This window comes from Calypte anna, chromosome 17, assembly GCF_003957555.1.
Source record: "Calypte anna isolate BGI_N300 chromosome 17, bCalAnn1_v1.p, whole genome shotgun sequence".
Lineage (NCBI taxonomy): Eukaryota > Metazoa > Chordata > Aves > Apodiformes > Trochilidae > Calypte > Calypte anna.
Window position 1 is genome coordinate 717,018 of NC_044262.1, and position 19,561 is coordinate 736,578.

Here is a 19,561-nt window from a genome sequence, read left to right on the forward strand (position 1 = left end):
TTTTAAAAACAAGAAGAAATGCACCTGCTTATAATCCCTGTGTTACAACAGTCTCCTCCCTACTTCCTCCTCAAAGTCAAGAGAAAAAGAAAACTGTAAAGCATTGAGAAGCCCAACTGACATAAAAGGCTGCCAAAGGGATGGGGCTGAAACCACACAGACTGGAGAGAACTGATGGCCAGAGCTGTATCCACTGGGAAGGAAAGCACCACCTCTATTGTTGAAGCCAAAAAGCAGAATACTTTGAAGCCAAGAAAGGAGGAGAATTAAGTGTTTCAGGCTAAGCTTCTCTCTGGGGGGAGTTACTGATGGTCTCTTCTTTCCTCCACCCTTTTAAATTCATGAAGGTGGGTGATATCCACCCAGAAACCTGGCCTGGTATTTCCAAAACACAAGTGCTGCTCCTCCCAGTGCCCTGGAGCACTGTCACCCTCTGGCAGTGTCACTGCTTCCCACCTCCTGTCAGACATGCCAGGAGTCAGAATAGGAAAAGAAGGAAAAAAAAAAAGAAAAATCAAGAGCAACTCCTGCTCAGGATGATGCAGGTTGGGTACACTGCATCTGACCCAGGGGAATCCCAGCAGTGACTCCAAGCAGCTTAATGGCCAGCATGAAATTAATTCACTCCTTAGTGTGGGATCATCTCAGCAGTCTCAGCTCAGCCAGGTCCCTCTGGATGCCACGCCAGCCACAGCACCCAGCCTGCTGTCACCTCCAAATGTGCTGAGCCTGCACTTGATCCCACTCTCCATGTCACTGACAAAGATATTAAAGGGTGCTGGGCTCATCCTCCTCACCAAAGGGAAACAATTGTTCAAGCAAACTTATAAAGAGAAATCTCAGGCTTCAGGGCACTTTTCCAGCTCGTGTATCCCAGCTCCAGATGTTCCCACCCATCCCTGAGCCAGGAAACAGAGCTCAGAGAAACTATTTCATGCCATCTTTCAGGTCTGCTGCAGTGAGTTCATGAGCACACAACACTCAAAAATGTAAATTCCTTGCCAGCACTGAACACTGTTATTAACAGAATTCAGGGACATTAACTGATTGAACTCCTGTGATGATCCCAGCTGGGCAACAAAGGTCAGAGAAGAACACAGCACAAGGATCACACAAATTATTGTCTTCTACACACATGGTATGCTTGGGAAGGGAGGATACAATTCAGCCATTACCACAGGAATGGAGACTATGCAGCTCATGTTTTAGGACCCTTCCTTCCCCAGGAACAGAACTGGACAAGACACTGAAGAGCTTAGAAGCTGAGCACCATGTGAAGCCTCGAGACTGTCCCTGCACAGGGAGAGTTCTCAGCTTCACACTGCATTTACTATTAGTCAAGATCAGTCAAGACATAGAAGACACAGATATGTCTCTCTTCCCACTCTCATTCTCAATTTTCAGTTCCACAGATCTCAAAGCTTACCTGAACATCAACCAAGAGCTAAAAAAGCTGACTGTACACTCCTGAGACAAGCCAGCCTCCTCTCAGAGCACCATGACCTCCCCCTGACATCTCAGACCCTGTCTCTGGCCTGCCCAGATCAGAGGTCCATCCACAACTGGTACCAGCAGCAGCACTCACGTGCTCCCAGTTAATATGCAAGCCCCATGGCCACGTCTGACACAGCAGTCAGGATTTTGCCTGTTCTGAGCTTTACTTTCTAACTAGAGCAGCTTGACAAGACATGATGTTGGACAGAAGATAAAGCAATGCTGTACTCACACACCTCTGAACCAAGTCCAAAATTCTGCTCCTAGCTAAGACTAGATTTGCTGATGGGCCAGGTCAGTGCTTTTCTAATATTCTATTATGGAGCAGAGAACAAAAACACATCAAACCCTACAGAGAAGTAACCAGTAAAGGAACAATCAAGTCATGGAAAAAACAGGAGGGAAAAGATAAAGGGCAGTGGGTTTTTTCCCAATCCCAATGACATGGTTATTGTGCTCATGCAACCCACAGACAGCCACGCAGGAAAGATTTCATCATCAATGTTGAAATGCTGCATCCTGCAAAGGAAAGGGAGCAGAAACAATGCAGATGGAATGATACATCCCACAGGAACACAAGGTGTGGAGCAGGGAACCCCACCAGCCATCCTGCAGCTATCAGTGCCTCTTCTGGAGCAACACGGAAACTCAAGAGGAAAACAGAAAGTTAACTTCAGGAGAGGGAGGAAGGAGCCAGGGCACCGTGTGACAGGGATCAGAGTTCAGCTCAAACCAGGCACACAGAGGAGGTTCAAAGTAACTCCCTTGCTTTTCACTGCCACCCCAAAGCAGAAGTGAAAGTGAGTTGTTCTCCTTCAGGTGGGTGGAGATGGATGGACTGAAAAGCAAATTTACATCTTCTGGGGAACAGCCCTGCTCAGAGTAAACAGAGGAGGAGAAGGGAACCACCTGAGAGCCTCAGGGGACAGAGCACATCTCCAGGCCCTCAGCTCTGTTCCCACCATGTGCCAACCTCAGGAGTGAGGTCTGGCCCTCAGTCAGGGCAGGTGCTCACCTTCCTCTTTATTGTTGGTGATGTCTTTCAGCAGCTCAGTCTTCATGCAGGCGTCTTTCCTTGTGTCTCCCTTACTCAGCACTGCTCGCTAGGGGTGGGGAGAGAAGGGAGGGGGGAAAAAAAACCAACAAACATGGTTTAGCTCAAGGTTCATAGACATGTTGCATCTAAAACAAGAGACAATCATGGACACATCCTGTTTACAGCACGGGCAAACCTCATTCTGCAAAATAAAGCTGCCAGGAAACTGCCACGGAGGCACAGGTCAAAGATAACAAGAGCCAAGGCTGACCCAGCTGCTGGCCCATCTTGTCCCAGAGCTGGGGGGCTTCAAGCTGCACCCCAGCCTGAGACCTGAGACCTCACAGCTCTGGGTAAAACTGCAGCCAGACAGGTTTTCTGACTGCTTGGGAATCCACTGAGTCTGTCTGATCAGGCATGGATTGACATGGTCAGGGAAGGCACCTCGAGATGACCCTTATTCCCCCAAAACTTCTCAGGTCTAAGGTGAGGGGAAGGAGATCCACATCTTCTCATTACACATCATTACCCCTGATGTGCAGCCCCAGTAGGTTTCTGCTGTTTGGTTCCGGTTTGTCCACAGTTCATTCAAACAGAACTTACAGAACGACACAAAGTATCAGGGAGCTGCAGCCCAGGCACCATTCACAACACCAGGTTTAGAAACCTTAATGAGCTCCGGGTTTAATTCTATAGAAAGTAATTTGCCATGCCCCTCCCTCCCCCCCCCCTTTTTTTTTTTTTATTTTTCTGTCAAAAAAGGGAGATGACAGACATGAGCAGGTTGGGGAGCTCTGGGGCTGCTCCTGCTGCTGCCAGCCACCCCATCAGGTTTGTTCCCATGAGAGCAGGACCATCCTCACTGCCATCCTCTGCAAATCTACACAGAGCTGATGGGAAAGAGGAAACTGGAGGACAGACAGGGTGCTTGGGAAAGCCTCCACCACCTGCCAAGCCCACAAGGAGTGAAGGGCACCTTCAAGGACTGCTCCTCTGGGGAGGAGGAAGGTGGAGGAAGGCCACATCTCAACGCTCCCAGCACGAAAGAACTCGTGACCCAAGAAAACCACCTTCAGATGATCAGACACACACAGAAAAGCAAGCCAGAAGCATCTGCAGCCTCAGCTCAGCCAACCAAGCAGGTATCCTGGAACAGAACACACCTCCAGCTGACACTGCCCAACAGCTTCCATAAGGAAACAATCAGAACAACACAGCCCAAAGTTTGAACACACACCAGATTTCTTTATTTGCTAAGCCAATTATATGTATATATCCTTGTAGCAAACATCTGCTTGTAAACCCCACATCTACTGTACCCGGACCTCTTGTTCACTGGGAATAACTTCCTTTTTCTCCTGGAGTTACCCTGCTGCAAGGCTGTTCCCTCTGCCAAGAGAAGTGCAGAGAGCTGGAGCACCCCAATGGCTCCCACCACGAGAAGGGGCACCCAGCCCCTGGTCACAGCCACCAGCAGCAGGAGAGCCTCAGTCTAACAGAGACAACCTTGTTTCTCCAACCATTGTTTCAACAAGAAAAGCTCTGGATATTCCTGCTATCGAAGTGACTCATGCTGGAAGCCCCAGCAGCTCATTTTTACCCATTCAATTTTCAGTTTATCTTACAAGCAGCATCCCCACGCCACAAGCCACCCAGACCAGAGGTGTTGCTGCTGCTCAGCCCATCCTGCCTGCAGAAAAACCACTGCAGGAACCCTGGAATCAACCAGAGCTCAGCACCTAAACACCATCCCTGCCTCCCCACTGCCATTACCAGCAGCCTGGGGCTGCCCCAGGGCCAGGCCAGAGGCAGCTGCTCTTGAAGCAGAATTCTCAGTGCCAAGAGAACCAGAAAGAAACCACTGCTTGTCTCCTGCCAGAACACAAAGCTGGGTGCCAAGGCAAGGGTGACAGAGGTGGCAGCTGGTCGTGGCTCCTGGTCCCTATCTCAGCCCTCACCAGCAGCAGCTTTGCAGCCTCCACACCTCTCTGAAACACACAGAAACTCAGCACCAAGGTAGAAAACAAAGTAATAATTACACGGGGGCAAGAAACCAAGCCAACTGTGAATTTTGAAGCATTTTTTGATCAGAAGGAAACTACAGGAAATCCCTGCAAAGTGCTCAAAGCCTCTGCCCCCCAAGGCCATCACATCCCCATCAGCACCCAGCAGATGCAGCCGCCAGCACCACGGGGCACCCACTCAGCACCCAGCCCTGCCCAGTCATCCCCACCCAGACAACTGCACAGCAACTTCACCACCAGCCTTAATACCTCCATTTGTGTGTGTGTGTGTGTGTGTGTGTGTGTGTGTGTGTGTTGGGTTTGGGTTTGTTTGGGCTTTTTTTTTTTTTTCCCCTTAAATTCCAAGCAAACTTCCCTTCCTGCTCCCACTCCCCAGGCCCCAATCCGTCTCCAGCTCCCGATTGCCAGGGAAATCCTATACCCACCCTCCCTGCCGAGCAATGTCTGCTCTTGCAGCAGTCCCAACAAAGCCAACTGCCAGCACGCCTGCTTCACAATAAAAGTCTCACTCTCTCCATTCCTTTTTCCTCCTCCTTCCCCCCTTTCCCGCAGCTTTCTCACCGACCCCAGGCAGATTTTTCACCTTCCGTGGCTGGAGAACCTCCAGAAAGAGAACACATCACCAGGAAACAAGTGTTACCCCCCACCCCCACCCCCCAACCTGTTTATTTTTAGGTTTCAAGGGGAAGGAAAAAATTATTGCGTCTTAAGAAAGACTGATTAGGTCTTTGGAATGGCTTTAGAAGCCACGAGGATCCAAGCAGAGGAGCTAATGCTGGGTTAGTTTTTCTTCTCCACCTCTGTTTACAATAAAACAGGGCTCCTCTCCTTTGCCAGGTCTTTGGAGGGGATGGAAGATGGGGCAGACAAGCCAAGGAAAGGCTCTGCACCATTTCCAGATGATGAACAGAAACTACAGTGGTGCCTTTAAAACAAAAAAAAAAAAAAAGAAAGAAAGAAAGAAGAGAAAAAGAGCAAGGCTGGGAAGCACAGAGGGAGCTTTCTCAGCCTCCTCCTTGGCATTTCCACATTTCCACCAGCCATCCTGGTGCCCTTCACAAGGTCCAAACAGGTTTTATAGGCAAAGACAAAATGTGCACAGCTAAACTCCAACATACTGCAGCTTACCAAGCCCAGGAGACCAGAGTCACATCAGGAACCAGAGCTCTCTCCAGGCAGCCCAGGAAGGAGCAGAGGTTGATGTGCCAAGATGTCTGTCTTCACCAGGGTCCAGTTTGCTATTTTTTAATTTTTTTTTTTTTTTTTTGTCTTAAAAATCAGCCATCCGGGAACCTGAGGCGCTGCAGCAGCGTTATTTAGGTTGGAACCATGCTAAAGCAGGATGCTCTGAGAGAGGGCTGGAGCAGAAAGATCCCTTTTAAACTCTGCTGGCTCCTGGTTGGGGCAGCAGCATCTCCCGTGCTCTGCCCACAGACCCCAGAGGGGGACAGACCCATCCTGCCCAGCCCGTGAAGCCACATCCAGGGGACACCAACCCCTCAGAGGTGACTCCATGGGGCACACTTCCCACAGGCAGCTGGGACATGCACCCCAACACCAGCTCCCTGGCTGGCAGAGCTCTCTGCAGCCCTTCGTTGAGGATTTCATCTCCCATGCAGGGAGCAGGGAGGTTTGCAATGCACCCAGCAAGCCAGGCAGAGAGACAAAGCTCTCAGTGCATGATGCAACCCCAGCAGCAACTGTCTCCAGTTTTTTTCCTCTCTTTTCCTCCTAAAAGAAATACATAAAATAACACAACCCAAACAAATTTGCTCATAATAACCCTTGCCTGAAGAGAAGATAAATATTTGGTTGTTAGTTATATAGGAAGCAATGATTAAGAAAATGCTTGCAGGCACATGAAGGCTCCTCACTTATCAGTGCTGCTCAGCTCTGCTCTGCTCGGGCAAGGTCTGGGATCACTGCTCATGAAGATGCTGACCATGGGCCTGCCGTTAGAAGCAGCAAAAGTATTTAATCTGGAGAAGGAAGGAAAGGTGACCACTAGCATACCTAGCCTACAAAGCAGGCATCAGTCTCAAAGCTCTTTCTTTTTTGTTTTCTTTCTTGATTAAGGCCACTTCCTTATAAGCCTCGTGCAATCATGTGAACATGGAATTTTATCTACAGCTCACAACAAGCACTGCCCTCAGCCTGAAGTTTGTCCCCAAATCAAACTCTTTGCCATTCTTTTGTTTCCTGAATTCTTTTCATCCAGGCTTTTCCTGAAACAAAAGCCACATTTTCTGCCCCTGTGTCCTTTCTCCTATTCCAGCCACACAAATCAACTCCCAAACCAAGGGGATGGGTAGAAATGAGGCACAAGTCCCTGCATGCAACAGCTGGGAAGAAGGAGACACGTGCATGAAACACAACAGGACTTTCAAGTGACTTCTCGGAAGACACCGCGGTCCCCAGTGGTGAGCAGGTTCCAGATGAGGGGGGGTCTGCAGAGCCCCTGCCCCTCCTGTAAAGGGGAGGCTGATCTCCCAGACACCAGCTGGGAAGCACTGTACCCACGGAGCTGTGTCTCAGTAGAGTTAAAGCCCTTGCAACTTGTATGTGCAGGCAAGTGTAAATCCACAGCAGACAAAGACATCTCCTCCTTCCACGGGCTGAGGTTGAGCCAGGAGTACAGCTGGGAAGGGAGAAAGAAAAACCTAGAATGGAGACCAAGATTCATCACTAGCTCTAGCAAAAGCAAACCAGCCATTTCAGAAATCCCCAGATCCCAAGAAGGCTTAGCCAGGATAAAACTGTAGCATCAAGAAGAGCCTGGAAGTGAGCAGGTTGGCAGCTCAAGCCCATCAACCAGGGCCCAGGCACCTCTCCAGCCTCCATTCTCCTCTTCCTCCCACCCCCAAACCATCACAGAAGCTCTTTCTCCCCCTGCCCATCCCAGCAGAAGGGTTTGTTAGGATGGTGGAGGAGGGAAAGCTCCGTGTGGGCTTCCCATAGGAGCTGGAGGACCTTGGTGAGCTGCCCACACCACCTCGGGCTGGGTCACCTCCAGGCAGCGATGTCTGCAAGCGGGAAAAGCGGTCAGAGAGAGAGGGGGAAAAGAAAAAAGGAAGAAAAAGAAAAGAGACCAAAAAAAAGACAAAATAATAATAATAATAATAAACCTTGCACCCTGGGGCCTGTCCCTCTAATAACTACAGCAAAACCTCACCAAGGCTTTACTCTCCTGGAGGGTGGGAAAGGGACACGGCGCTGCCCAGCACCCGGAGTCCTGGAGGTGGGAGATCCTCACACCCTCTCCTCCATGGCCTCCGGGCTTCGTCCCCGGCGTGGGGCCTTTTTTTTCTGCTCTGTCATTAAGAGTGGAGCCTTTTCCTTCAATCCCAAGAACTGCACTGATTTAGATCATCTTCCCCGGCTCACCTCCCCCTACAGGCAGCTCCCTCCCGAGCATGCTCAGCTCGGCCTGGCGCTGCCATTTCATAACTGCATTGTTTACAGCCACAGCCTGACCTGCCATCTTTGGGCAGCAGCACAGCACAGGGGGATCACCTCCTCCCGGCCCCTTCCTCACCAAAAGCTGCCCTGGAGAAGGGAAACTGAAAAGCCTGGAGAGCAGCAGGGCTGTGGGGTTGTGGCTGGTGGGTTTGTAGTTGTTTCTTCTGGGTTGTTTTTGTTTTGGTTTGTTTTCTTCCTGTTTTTTTTTCCCCCACCCCCTCCTTGATTTTAGGTCCAAATCCACCTGTTCTGGAGGGAGAATTTAACCCCTTTTGGGGGGGGGGGGGGTCTCACGGAGCTGGATGCAAAATGCCAGCCATGATTTTTAGCTTCTTCAAATCACAACCGTGCTTCGATGTCACCTAAAAATATAATCCCCAGCCCAGTCTGCCATCCTCTGTCAGGCCTTCCTCTGCGAGAGAAAGGCTTGGAAAGATGGTGTTTCCCTTGAATAAACAAGTTGGCTTAGTCCCAGCACATAGAGTTTTGTCCTTAAATGCAAACCAGAGTATTTTTGCAGGCACACAGGAAAATGAGGAGAGGAGGAGGGGAAAAGTTCCTCATTTAACACCAAGAGCTCCATGAAAAGCCTTGCAAGGTTGCTCCCAGCCCCTCTCTCTTCTCCCTGTCCGTGTTGATCGTACTTTACAGGTGAAAGCAGCTCTGACTTGAGACGGAGAGAAAATGCCAGAAGAGCTGGAGGTTTCCTCATCCTTGGAACAAGGACAAGTTGTGAAAAGCCTGCTTTGCTGCTCCGACACAGTATGGCAGCATTGCAGAGAGGACACTCACACCTCAGAGCTTCTTAACCCCACCACCTCCACCCATCTCCACCAGCTTTGCCCCCTCCTGATGGGGACTGATAAATACATTGCCTGGTTTGGAAGAAGCAAGCTGTTCTGTTGGATCCCAGAATATTTTTTAAAGAGCTTGCTCTACATTTTTTCCTCTACTCTTTCTTTTTTATTATTATTATTTAAGGACACTTTCCAATTAGCTCGTACGGTGTGTGAGCTTCACACCCGCTGCTTTCCTGACTACTGCAAATCCTGGCAGGCACTGCTGCCCATTCTCCTCCTCCTCTGCCCCCCTGCAGGACCAATGCCACCATCCAGCATCACCAGACATTTTCTCCTCCAGCCACGAGATCAAGGATGCAAGGGTCTCCCCTGCAAAGAGGGGTTGGTGTCAAAGCTCCGAGTCAACAGGAGTCAAAATTAACTGGCTGAAGATGGTAGTTAAGGGTTAGAAATTCCTGATCTGCTTTCCAAATCACTGACATTACATGTCACTGCAGGAACATATGGTCCTGAGCCTCACGAGCTGCCACAGCCCCGAGCCCTTCGGATGAACCAAAAACCAGGGAGCTCTCCCACTGAGGCCATTCCTCGACCACTCTCAGCTCCAGGAGTAGGAACAGGAAAGAGAAAAACTTCAGGGAAAAAGCAGCAGTAATCAAGCCAGCCCTCCCCCAAACCAGCTGGCCAAAGAAGCTCCTTAAAACTCTGTTTTCCTGAACGATATCGCTCCCTGGCATTGCACGGGGTGGTAAGGAAATGGCACCATGGGGCAGAGGTCAGGGGAGCCACAGCCCCATCCTGAGCCCCCAGGTCCTGCACACACACTGCCAGGCTCAGGCTTGGTCTATCCAGGGTCAAATCAGCAGAAAATGTGCCCCTTGGGTGCTGCAAAGCCCAGGGCTGCCCAGAGGTGTTCTTCAGAAGAGGGGCAGAGCTCGTGCTGGCACTTAGAAGTCAGTGAAGGGGTGAAAAAAACCCCAAGGCCCCAGATTTGGGGCTCTTAACCCCTGCTGGAAAGCAGCACCAAGTCCAGCCCTTGGGTTTCTCTCTTCCCTCCAAAGTAGGTCAGGCTGTGCAGCATCTCTCTGCAGAGGCTTTCAAAGGGCATCAGCCAGCAGGGATGGAGCATTCCGTGTTCTGGGCCAGCTGTCACACCAGTGTCACCCTGGTCACCACCACACGTTGCACACACCTCGGTGTTTGTTTGGCTTGTTTTTTTTTCCTCAGCCTTCATCAAGCCCAAAGCACGTTTTGTTCCCAGGATGGGAGCTGATGATCAGGGCAGGGCGTCAAGGCCTCTGCTTTTCACTCTTGGACAGAAATCTTGTTTCTCTCCTCCGATGCCTTCTCCTTCAGCACACTTCTTCTAGATGACAAATAGCGGGCATATTTCTCGTCCAGTGAAGACACGAGACTCGGATTAGGTATCACAGGCCACCCTGTAAGCTTTTAAATGCCATCTTCACATCTCCTCAAGTGAAAATTCCAGACGGTGTCTGCACAGCCCTGTCCCCAGAGCCCAGCCAGCCCAGGCTGCTGATCTGCCCACTGACAGGATGCATGGGCTGCCCATGGCCCTGGGACATTCAGTGTCCCCACCGAGCTCTGTGGCAGCCAACAGAGCTGTCTGCACGAAACATGAATGACAGGAAAAAAAAATAAAAAATGAAACCACCCCAAGAGCACAGCAGAGCCAGGGGTCTGGATTTTAGGCTGCTTTCAAAACAAGCTGCAGACATGGGCCTCCTGCCATGAAAACAACCACGGATGTTTAGTTTTAATCAGCTGTTCCCTTGGATTGCAAGCTATAAAAAAAAATAATTAAAAAATAAAAACAGAAGAGAGAGGGGAGAAAGCCACCCCAAAATAAAAAGGCTCGTTTCTTCCTGGTAAAATAATCTTGGCTGCTGCTCCAGCTGAAGAAGTGAGCTGTAGGCTTGCTTGGTGCAAGCAGAGGCTGTCAAAAGAGACCCAAGTGAGGAGGTGCCATGAGGCCACAGGCCCTCTCCTCTCCTTTCCTCCTCTCCCCTTTGGAACTTCATCCTTCAAGCAGCTTCTTGGGAACCCCAGGGTTTGCTCTTCTTCCTTACAAGAGCTGCAAGCAGGGAGAGCTCCTGGGAGAACCATATTTTCCAGAAACTTCACACTTTATAAAATGAAAGCGTTGAGTTTTTTTTTTAAAGCACCCAATAAATAAATAAATAAATTAAACCATGCCAAACAAACTTCCCCACCCTGGAAGACAAATAAAAGACCACCCGGACACGAGGAAACAAAGCCCAAGCCTCCCAGGAGGCAGGAGATGTCAGCTGCAAAGTCCCTGCAAGCCCATGGCACAGCAGAAGGTGACAATGAGGTTAGGGACAGAGCCAGGCCAGCCTCCTCCTGCCAGCACCCACTGCACCCCGCCTGCCCTCCCCGCCTGGGGCAGCCAAACGAAGGTAGAGAGGAACAAATATATAAATAAATAAACAACCCCCAGCCATGATTTCCCCCAACTCTCTTCCTCCTCTCCAAGGTTCCTCCTTCCCCAGCAGCAGGAACCTGCCTGCCCGCAGCCAGGGGAGCCGGACCCTGCTGTACCTGCCGACATCTGTTGTCTTCTTCTGATGAAGACTCAAAGAGTTGCATATTCCAGATCCTCATGAGCAGTGATTCAGTTTCTGCTCATGTGATAAAAGCTCCCTCTACAGAGTGAGCATGCCCAGAGGAGACCATTTCACTGCTCCCTCCAAGCTGCAGCCATTTCACAGAGAACCTGCCGGCTCCAGGGCGTCCATTGGAGCGCGATTATCCCGGGGACCCACCGGTAATGCAGAGCATCTGTCAACCTCCTGACAGGGTGCCAAGGCCTCAGAAAAACTGATCACTGGCCCTCAAAAAAAAAAAAAAAAAAAAAAAAAAAGAAAAGAAAAAAAGGAAAAAACAAAAAGGAAAAAAAAAGGTGCATTAAAAAAAAATATTTCAAAAAGCCTTTTAAACCACAGAGCAAGGTGTGCCGTCTCTGTGGCCTTCAAGGGTAGCCCTTGCCCCCAGGAAAAGGAGAAGCAGGAGGGACAGGGAGGGATGCTGCCCAGCTTGGGGACATTCCCTGCTGATTTGGTTCTGCTTAATGAAGCACCCGACCCCTGGGTGCTGGGATGAAGGCACATGGGTTAAACTGGTTCACTGTGCAACTGCATCCAGACCTGATCTGCTGAGCTGAAGGCTTTCCCTTTGGGGATTTGATAAGACAACCTGACCTGGTACAGCCAACCTCAACAGGGTATCACAAGCACAGGCATTAAAAAGAAGGGAGTGAAAAAGATAACAATGGGGGAAAACCCTAATGAAGTGATCGAGCACCACTAGGTGCAGGAGTTCTGAGCTCAGCCTATGTCAAGCCATAGGATACAGCTGGCCGAGCCAGCAAAGATAAAAGGAGACATTTTAGCTTCAAAATAAAAGTAGTTTGTCTCAGTTCTACTTAACAATTAAGCATAAAGTCTTGGCAATCTTCGTGTCTGCTCAAGCTCCACCAGAGCAACTCGGCAGCACATCTGTAAGCAGAGCTGGGCTGGAAGGGGTTCAGGCACCAGCCTGGCATTTATAGGAGGCAGGAGGAGGCTCTGGAGAACCTCCCACCCCTGCAGCAGGAGGGTGAACAGGAACCCTGCAGAGGAGGCCAAAAGGAAGAGGAAACTCAGCAATGGACTGTGGCACCACCTGTTTGTGTTCTTGACCAAATCAAAAAAAAAGAAAGTTTTGCGAAACATAAGAGCACAGAAGATAATTAAGAGTAGAGACGAAAAGAAGAGTTGCAGGCAATGTGTTACAGTGGGCTGAGGGGGCAGGGAGCAGCCTGTGCTGTAGAGAGAAAAAAAGAAATGGCCACGGAAATCCATGGGGAGGTTTTGAGGTCCTCGAGGATTCTGTCTGCCTTACCCCTTGCCCCAAAAGCTGACATGTCACTTCAGGCTGCAGCACAAGCTGGAAGCCATCGCCTGCTCTGCTCTGCCCATCCCCTCCTCTCTGCTCAGCACCACAGGAACTGATCCTGCCAGTGCCTTAGGGCGGGCTGGGAACATCCACAAACCACATTTTCTCCTGCCCAAGAAGCTACTTCAGTCCAGGCACATTTGCAAAGCAGCAATAGCACATTTGCTTTAAAGCAGCACAGGAGCCTGGTACAGATCTGCCTTGGCTATGGGGATGTTATTTTTCTCTCCCCACTCTGCAGAAGTTTCAGTACTAAACACTTAGAACACACGAGGCTAAATCGAGATGACTGAAATTCATGGGCAAGGAATATTTGAGGTGACAGCATAAAGCAAGGATCTCTCTTTCACCCACTGGGTTTTTGTTTGATGTAAATCATAAGTTTTAATATACACAAAATGAGATTTTCCTGGCCTTCCAATCAGTCACTGAGGGCTGTAGATGTAACTCATTTAAGACAAACTTGAAAATCCCCAAACAAAAGCAACAAAAACCCAACAGCATAGACGGATGTTGCTCCAAAGGTGGCTTTAAAGCAGTCAACACATTGCCCTTCCTTGCAGCATGAAATGACCAAACTTTCATTAAAAACACAGAAAGAGAAACAAAGCTATTAACAAACTCAGTGTCAATGAACCCCCAGAGTCAACATCCCCTGCCAGAGATAAGCAGCAGTGGGGGCAGGAGGGCAGCACCCATTGCAGCCCAACGCTGCCAATGGTTTCACTGCTCAGGTTAAATGTACACTGAGAGCAGAAGCTACCAGGGATGCTTTGCACATCTCACAGTCATCCTTGAAAGCACTAAACACTGTTAAAATAAATAAATAAATAAAACAGAATCGAAGCTGATCAGGGCATTGCAGATGCTTCACCAACCAACTCGAGCGGAGTGATCGATCTGCTCTGTACCAGCAGCAGCTCTGCACCAGCATCACATTCACAGGGGATGCTTCTGTGCTGATTAATAAGCCCTTACATTCATGCTATTCAAAAGGAGAAAGAAGCTTCCAGACCATCAGAGGGTTGCTCAGTCTGGTACTGCCACCCCAGGGCTGCCAGAGCCCCGGGATCTTCATTTCCCCCATTTTGCAGGGGTCGGGCACTGCTCGGGCTGTTTGTAAGCAGCTGGTTAAAGACCCATCTCCAGGCCAGCCAAGGAAATGTTTTTTCTGATCATGGAGGATAAGAACAAGCCCATGCCCCATGCAGCTTTCCCCTTTATTTAACCCAAGTACTCCCCAGCAATTCCCCACCCAGCTGGTACAAGACAGCATCGCACCTCCTTTACCAAACATCTTCTACCAGCTACAAAACTGCAAGGTATTTTTACACCAAGGCTCTCCGGCCTCCATTCCCTGATTCAGGGCTCAAATATCCCTTTCAGCAATCTCACATTTTTCAGGAGGAAGGCAGCAGCACAACAGCCTCCCTTCACAAAGGGCACTGGGTTCCTCAGGGCTTTTGCTTAATTACACCATTGCGTTCAGCATTTTCACAGCTCCCTTGCAGAGGAGGCACAAGTGGGAGGCAATGGGAGAGTTTTCTTTCTATGGGAAGAACAATATTTAGCTCTGCAAAATACAAGGGGGTTTCCTTATTTCCATCAGGTTCCTCTCCTTCCAGACCCTCCAGTTGCTTCAAACCTGAAGCTCCTTTTCAGCCTCCTCAGAAGCAATCCCAAAGAGCTGAGGGCACTTTGGATATCTGAGTATTTCTGATGGAATCCTGAATTGCTTCTGCACGGCTCAGAACCACTGCCACAAGCTGTTAAAATGCCTCCTCCCCTCCTCAGCCACCATGTACAGCATTTCCCAACCAGAACACCCAGTCCCAGGCCACCCTCAGTGTCCTCAGCATCCTCCAAGGGAACCCAAATATCCAGCTCGAGGCTTGGGTAACAGCCCTGAACGGGCAGGCAGTCATTTGTGAACACTGCTGGAATCACAGCTTTCTCCACCTTTCAAAACCTGTTTAGTTTGGGTTTTTTTTTCCCCCAGAGTTTCCAAGCCACCTCTTACCCTCCCTCCCTCTCTTTCCCCAGCAAAGTTGAAAATGCTTTTACTTAACAGGAAACATGAAATGTTTGTTGGATGTGTTGTATACATCTCACACACCAAAAGGAAAAAAAGAAAAACAAACAAAAAAATGACACTGTTGCAACAGATGTTTAGATGTAAGCTCTCTGGGAGATGTTGCTATGTTTTGATAATATGTGTTGAGTATTTCATTTTCAGGGCAATCCTAGAACTTTATTTAGAAGCATATTGGCCAGACAGCTGCAATTTAGAACATACTGTATCCCTAACACTTCCCAGTTAGACACTCCTTCAGCTTTAACATATAGTAACCACGGCTCCTTCTATTTTAGAAACCCAAACCCACAATGTCTCCCCTTTCTTCATTCAGCTATCACATAGCAAGAGCTTCTCCCAGACACCCACAGCCTTGCTCCAGGAGGGTCCTGAACACACCATCCCTTGCAGCTCCCACCTCAGCAGCAGTGAGCAAGCTCCTGGCTTCACCCACACTCACCGTGCGCTCCACAGAGAAACCTCTGATTGTTCCACGTGGGGGAAGAGTCGGTGTGGTGGGGACCAGAGCCATGTCACTGCAAAGCCACCCTGCTACCCAGGAGCCTTCTGACAGCTGCAAAAATGGCTGAAAAAAATGGCTGCAAAACAATGGCTGCTGAGATCCCAGCTGCCTCCTGCTGCAACGTTCTGTGACGCTGGAGATCCTCAGCCTCACGTGGCCAACGTCTCCCTGGTCTTTGACCTCACACCTATTTTTTAATTTATTTTTTTGTTAACGATTAGGGCATCCATGTGAAAACAAGCAAGCTCTTCACTGGAGCAGAATCAGCGCCTCATGATGCTTTTGTATTTCTCCCCAAATCATGAACTCGCTGATGAAATATTGCAGTTGATGGCTCTACAAACAATTCCTCTGACACTGCCAATTTCGGCACAGAGCAGAAGGTGCAGATGAACTCTTTTAAAAACAAAGTTCCTGCCTTCATGCAAATATCAATAGTTAGGGAGAGAGGAGAAATAAAGCAAGCATGATGTGTGTACAGAATTGGCACTAAAGAGGCTGCTTTTCAGCAACTGCCATAAGGTGGCAGTGGGTCTTTAAGGCTACCTTACACCTTTCACACAAGCACAATAGGAAATGAGCACACCAGTGGTTTTCCAGCATCTGAAACTGTTTCAGTCAAATTTCTTCATCAAGGCAGACAGACCATACAGGAAAAGTTGGGGCTGAGATCACCTCAGTGCCAGTCACACAAGGAGAAAAAGCCACCAGGATCAGTTCTGGGAAGCCATAGAGGCAGCCCCCTCCAGAGCCAAAGAAAATCAAAACCTTTGCATTCCGTGTACAATTACAACGCTGTTTATTTTACATAAACACTTTTCTTTGTGCTTTCATCCAACCATAAACAAGCCAGTGTCCATTACAGTGTAAGAGGAGTTCTGCATGGCCAGAAAGCTGGGACTTAGAGACCATAAAGCAACCCCAGTAAGCAAGCTGGTCACCATCTGAGTGCAGGGCTGCTCTATCAAACAGGCTCGGAACACTCGAGGGAAGCATTGGATACACAAGAAATGCAGCACCTGGCAATAAACAGGCAAGTTTCCTTAGTAATGAAGTGACCCATCATGCAGATTGACCCAACTGTGTCAGACCATCACCCAGGGCAGAGCTATCAAATAATCTACATTTTGCTCTTCACCAATCACCCCTGAACTGCACCATGAAAAGCAGCCAGCATTGTCCTGAGGCAAGAGCTGATCTATCTTCCTGTATGCAGGCTAAAGATAGACCACGAGCACAGAGATCTCTGTTAATAAAGTTAAACACCAGAACTTGGTCATTCCAAAGCACTCCCAGAGCCAGAAGGAGAGCAAACCTCTTGCCTTACCTGGACCTACAGCCAGACTCAAAGTGTGGACCCCCAGTAAGACACCTCCCCCGGGGGACAGGGGCTGTGAGGGCTGCAGCTCGTGGCCAACATCTCCCCCCTGCTCCACACCAACTCAGACCTTCCCTACACCTCACCAATACAAACATCCAGAGCCAATGTAAATGTTTTATTGGCACTTCACCCCAGAGCTCGCCTGTACAACAACTGGAGTCAATTGGCTCCTGCAGCACATACCTGCTGGGGCTTACACATTCCTTGTAACGAGCTGGCAACTCCAGCAAACCCCAAAAGCTCACCCAAGCACACCTCAGGCTCCCCTTCCTGCCCCCAACCCCACTGACCAACACATCAAAGCCCCGCAAGAAGCACAGAAAATCTCCCAGCCAAGACACAAACATGTCTGTATTCCCTCCTCTCCTCGCCACTTTGGAGGACCTGATGTGGCAAGGTTTGTTTGCAGCCCTTGGAATGCAAAATCAGGCTGCAAAAAACCAGGAGTTTGGGTTTTAACATTCTTTCACCCTCCCACAAAACCCATCGAGGGCTCCAGCCTGGGGGTGAGGAGCAGGTTCTGCACCCATTCCCAAGCATCAGCAGCCCCGCCAGCCACATGGCTCCAAGATGAAGGCAAAACCCAGCAAGTCCCCCCAGCCCTGCCCGCCAGCCCCTGCCTCCTGTCACTTCATGTCACCACCCCGCCACCAGACAGGTCTGGAGCTTTATATAGTAAAGGTCAGGATTTCCAAACCCCTCCCCGCTGATCCGCAGGGAAGCAGTTTGAAGCCATCTCGTGTCAGTGGTTAAACTCTGCTGCTTTTGAATCCAGTCCAACAGTTTGTACTTGATCCGGTCTCCTCACTCCCCTGGCCCCAGGGCAGGGGAAGGAATCAGCCAGATTTTGCCCTACCTCCATCCCGGCCGGGGGGAGCTCCTGGCTCCTTCCAGATCCTGACTCCAGGCCTATCGCTCCTCCAGCCACAAATCCATCTCACTCGATGGGTGCAGCCTCCACCCCGGAGCATGCTCAGTGCAGGCTGATCTTCAGCCATTTCAGAGCTTTAATGAAATGTAAGCATAAGGAAGTGTCATTAGGAAAAAAAAAAAAAAAGAAAAAGAAAAGAAAAGAAAAAAAAAAAAAAAAAGGAAAGGTGCAGGATTGATCCCAACCCAGCCAACCTTCCTCTTTCCATCCTCTTGTCAAGGAGGGAAGCTCTGGCTGCAGGGATCGCAGGCAGAAAGCATCTCGGGTTTAGAACAAAAGCAAGGAAAATCCTGTTCTCAGGCAAGCCTTGTGCTGAACAGAAGCATTTCCTAGAGACACTCAACCCAGCAGATTTTTCACTCTGGGCCTTCCCCAGATTACAATATTTTCATGAAATGCCATTAATATTATTTTATTTTTACCTCCCAACGGGCTTCAACTGAGGCTTTTAGCTTGCAATGCAAATAGTGCTTCCCATCCATCTTAAAGCTAAACCTACCCTAAAGCTACTCTTCCCTCTATCACCTTGAAGATTATTTTAACTCCATTTGCAAGAAAGTTAAAAAGCAGGATGAAAGAGGGGGGCCAAGAGACTCCAGCACAACATGTTCCATGCTCTGTATTCTGAATTTTATGAGAGGTTTGTTTTTCACCAGTCAGCCCTGAAACTCCGTCCCAGTTACCTTCTCTCCTCAACACAGCAAGATCATCTCTAAGAAGAATTAATAGAGGATTGTTGGGGTTTTTTTAATCCTTTCCAGCTTTCCAAATAACAAAATATGCAAAGACACAGAATGCTGAAGCCCACTGGGCATTTTCACTGCCAGAGGATGACAGCCCTGCATGCTGCAAGCATGGAACTTCACTGTTGTTAAAAACTTGTATTTCTTTAAATATATTTCTTTGTATAGATCCTTTACAGATCTCCTACAGATCCCTACCAACTCACACAACTCCTCCAGAAAGCAAAGCTAGTTTTTTCAGAAGTAAAGCTCTGCAGGCCATGGGAAAAAAATGGTTATTTAATCCCAACAAAGTTCCAACATATCCCTTATTCCTCATGCTGGGCCCAAGCAAAAAAACAATCCCCTGGATGATCAAATCCACTGGTTGTGTGTGCTTGTTCCCATGCACACAGGGCTAATATTTCTGCCATGTATGTACAGCCTAAGTGCTGAAGTTTTGATTCTTCAAAGGGAGTTTTTATAAATAATAATTATCAAGTTACTTTATCAACACAGCACTTCAGAAATATCAAGTGACAGATGAATGCCAAAACCTGTTTTTTTTCCCTGAACCAGACTTCCAAGGTAATCACAAAACACTCATTTCTGTACAAATGACAGAAGTCAAGATGTCCATCAGTCCGCAGCACCTCGGATTCACTATGCAAACAACTCCTGAAGTTCTCTCATCTCTTCCTTGATAAATCCAGCCCAGTCCTCAGCATCACCCACAGCTTTTAACAACCTATCTGAGGCAGTGTTTGCTGTGACCTGGGAACACACCAGGCAGTGTCTCACACCAAGCACCAGCGAGCTGCATTTTACTCAAATATTTGTAGAGAACAAAACATTTGGTAAAGTGACCCAGGAGAAACCATACCCGTTTGGCAGAGAGAGCACATGCTTAGCTCTCTGCTCCTGCTGCAGGGTCTCACCAAGGCCCTGGGCACCCCTTTGGCCGGTGCCAGCTCAGGATGGGATCCTCTGAGCACCCCTCGGGCACCTCCAGCACTGCACGGGGCTTCCACGAAGCACCCATTGGCAAACCCTGCCAACCAGTTCTGTTCTCATCCTCTGTCTTGCCTTTAAATTGGAGGTAGTTTAAAAATAATATCCAGACCATAAAATCCTGAGGC

General features: G+C 49.1%; 1 protein-coding gene across 5 annotated transcripts in view; it reads right to left on the minus strand.

The window, feature by feature from the left end:
* EHMT1 (euchromatic histone lysine methyltransferase 1) overlaps positions 1-19,561 on the minus strand; it is a 93,795-nt gene that overhangs the window by 45,900 nt on the left and 28,334 nt on the right. For 2 of the 5 annotated variants that reach the window (XM_030461141.1, XM_030461142.1), the window contains exon 2: positions 2,510-2,597. In XM_030461141.1, the coding sequence (XP_030317001.1) occupies positions 2,510-2,597 (88 nt within the window). Of the gene's footprint in view, positions 1-2,509; positions 2,598-7,726; positions 7,924-17,625; positions 17,734-19,561 lie in introns of those variants that run through there. The other 3 variants (XM_030461143.1, XM_030461145.1, XM_030461144.1) reach the window with 3 other exon arrangements.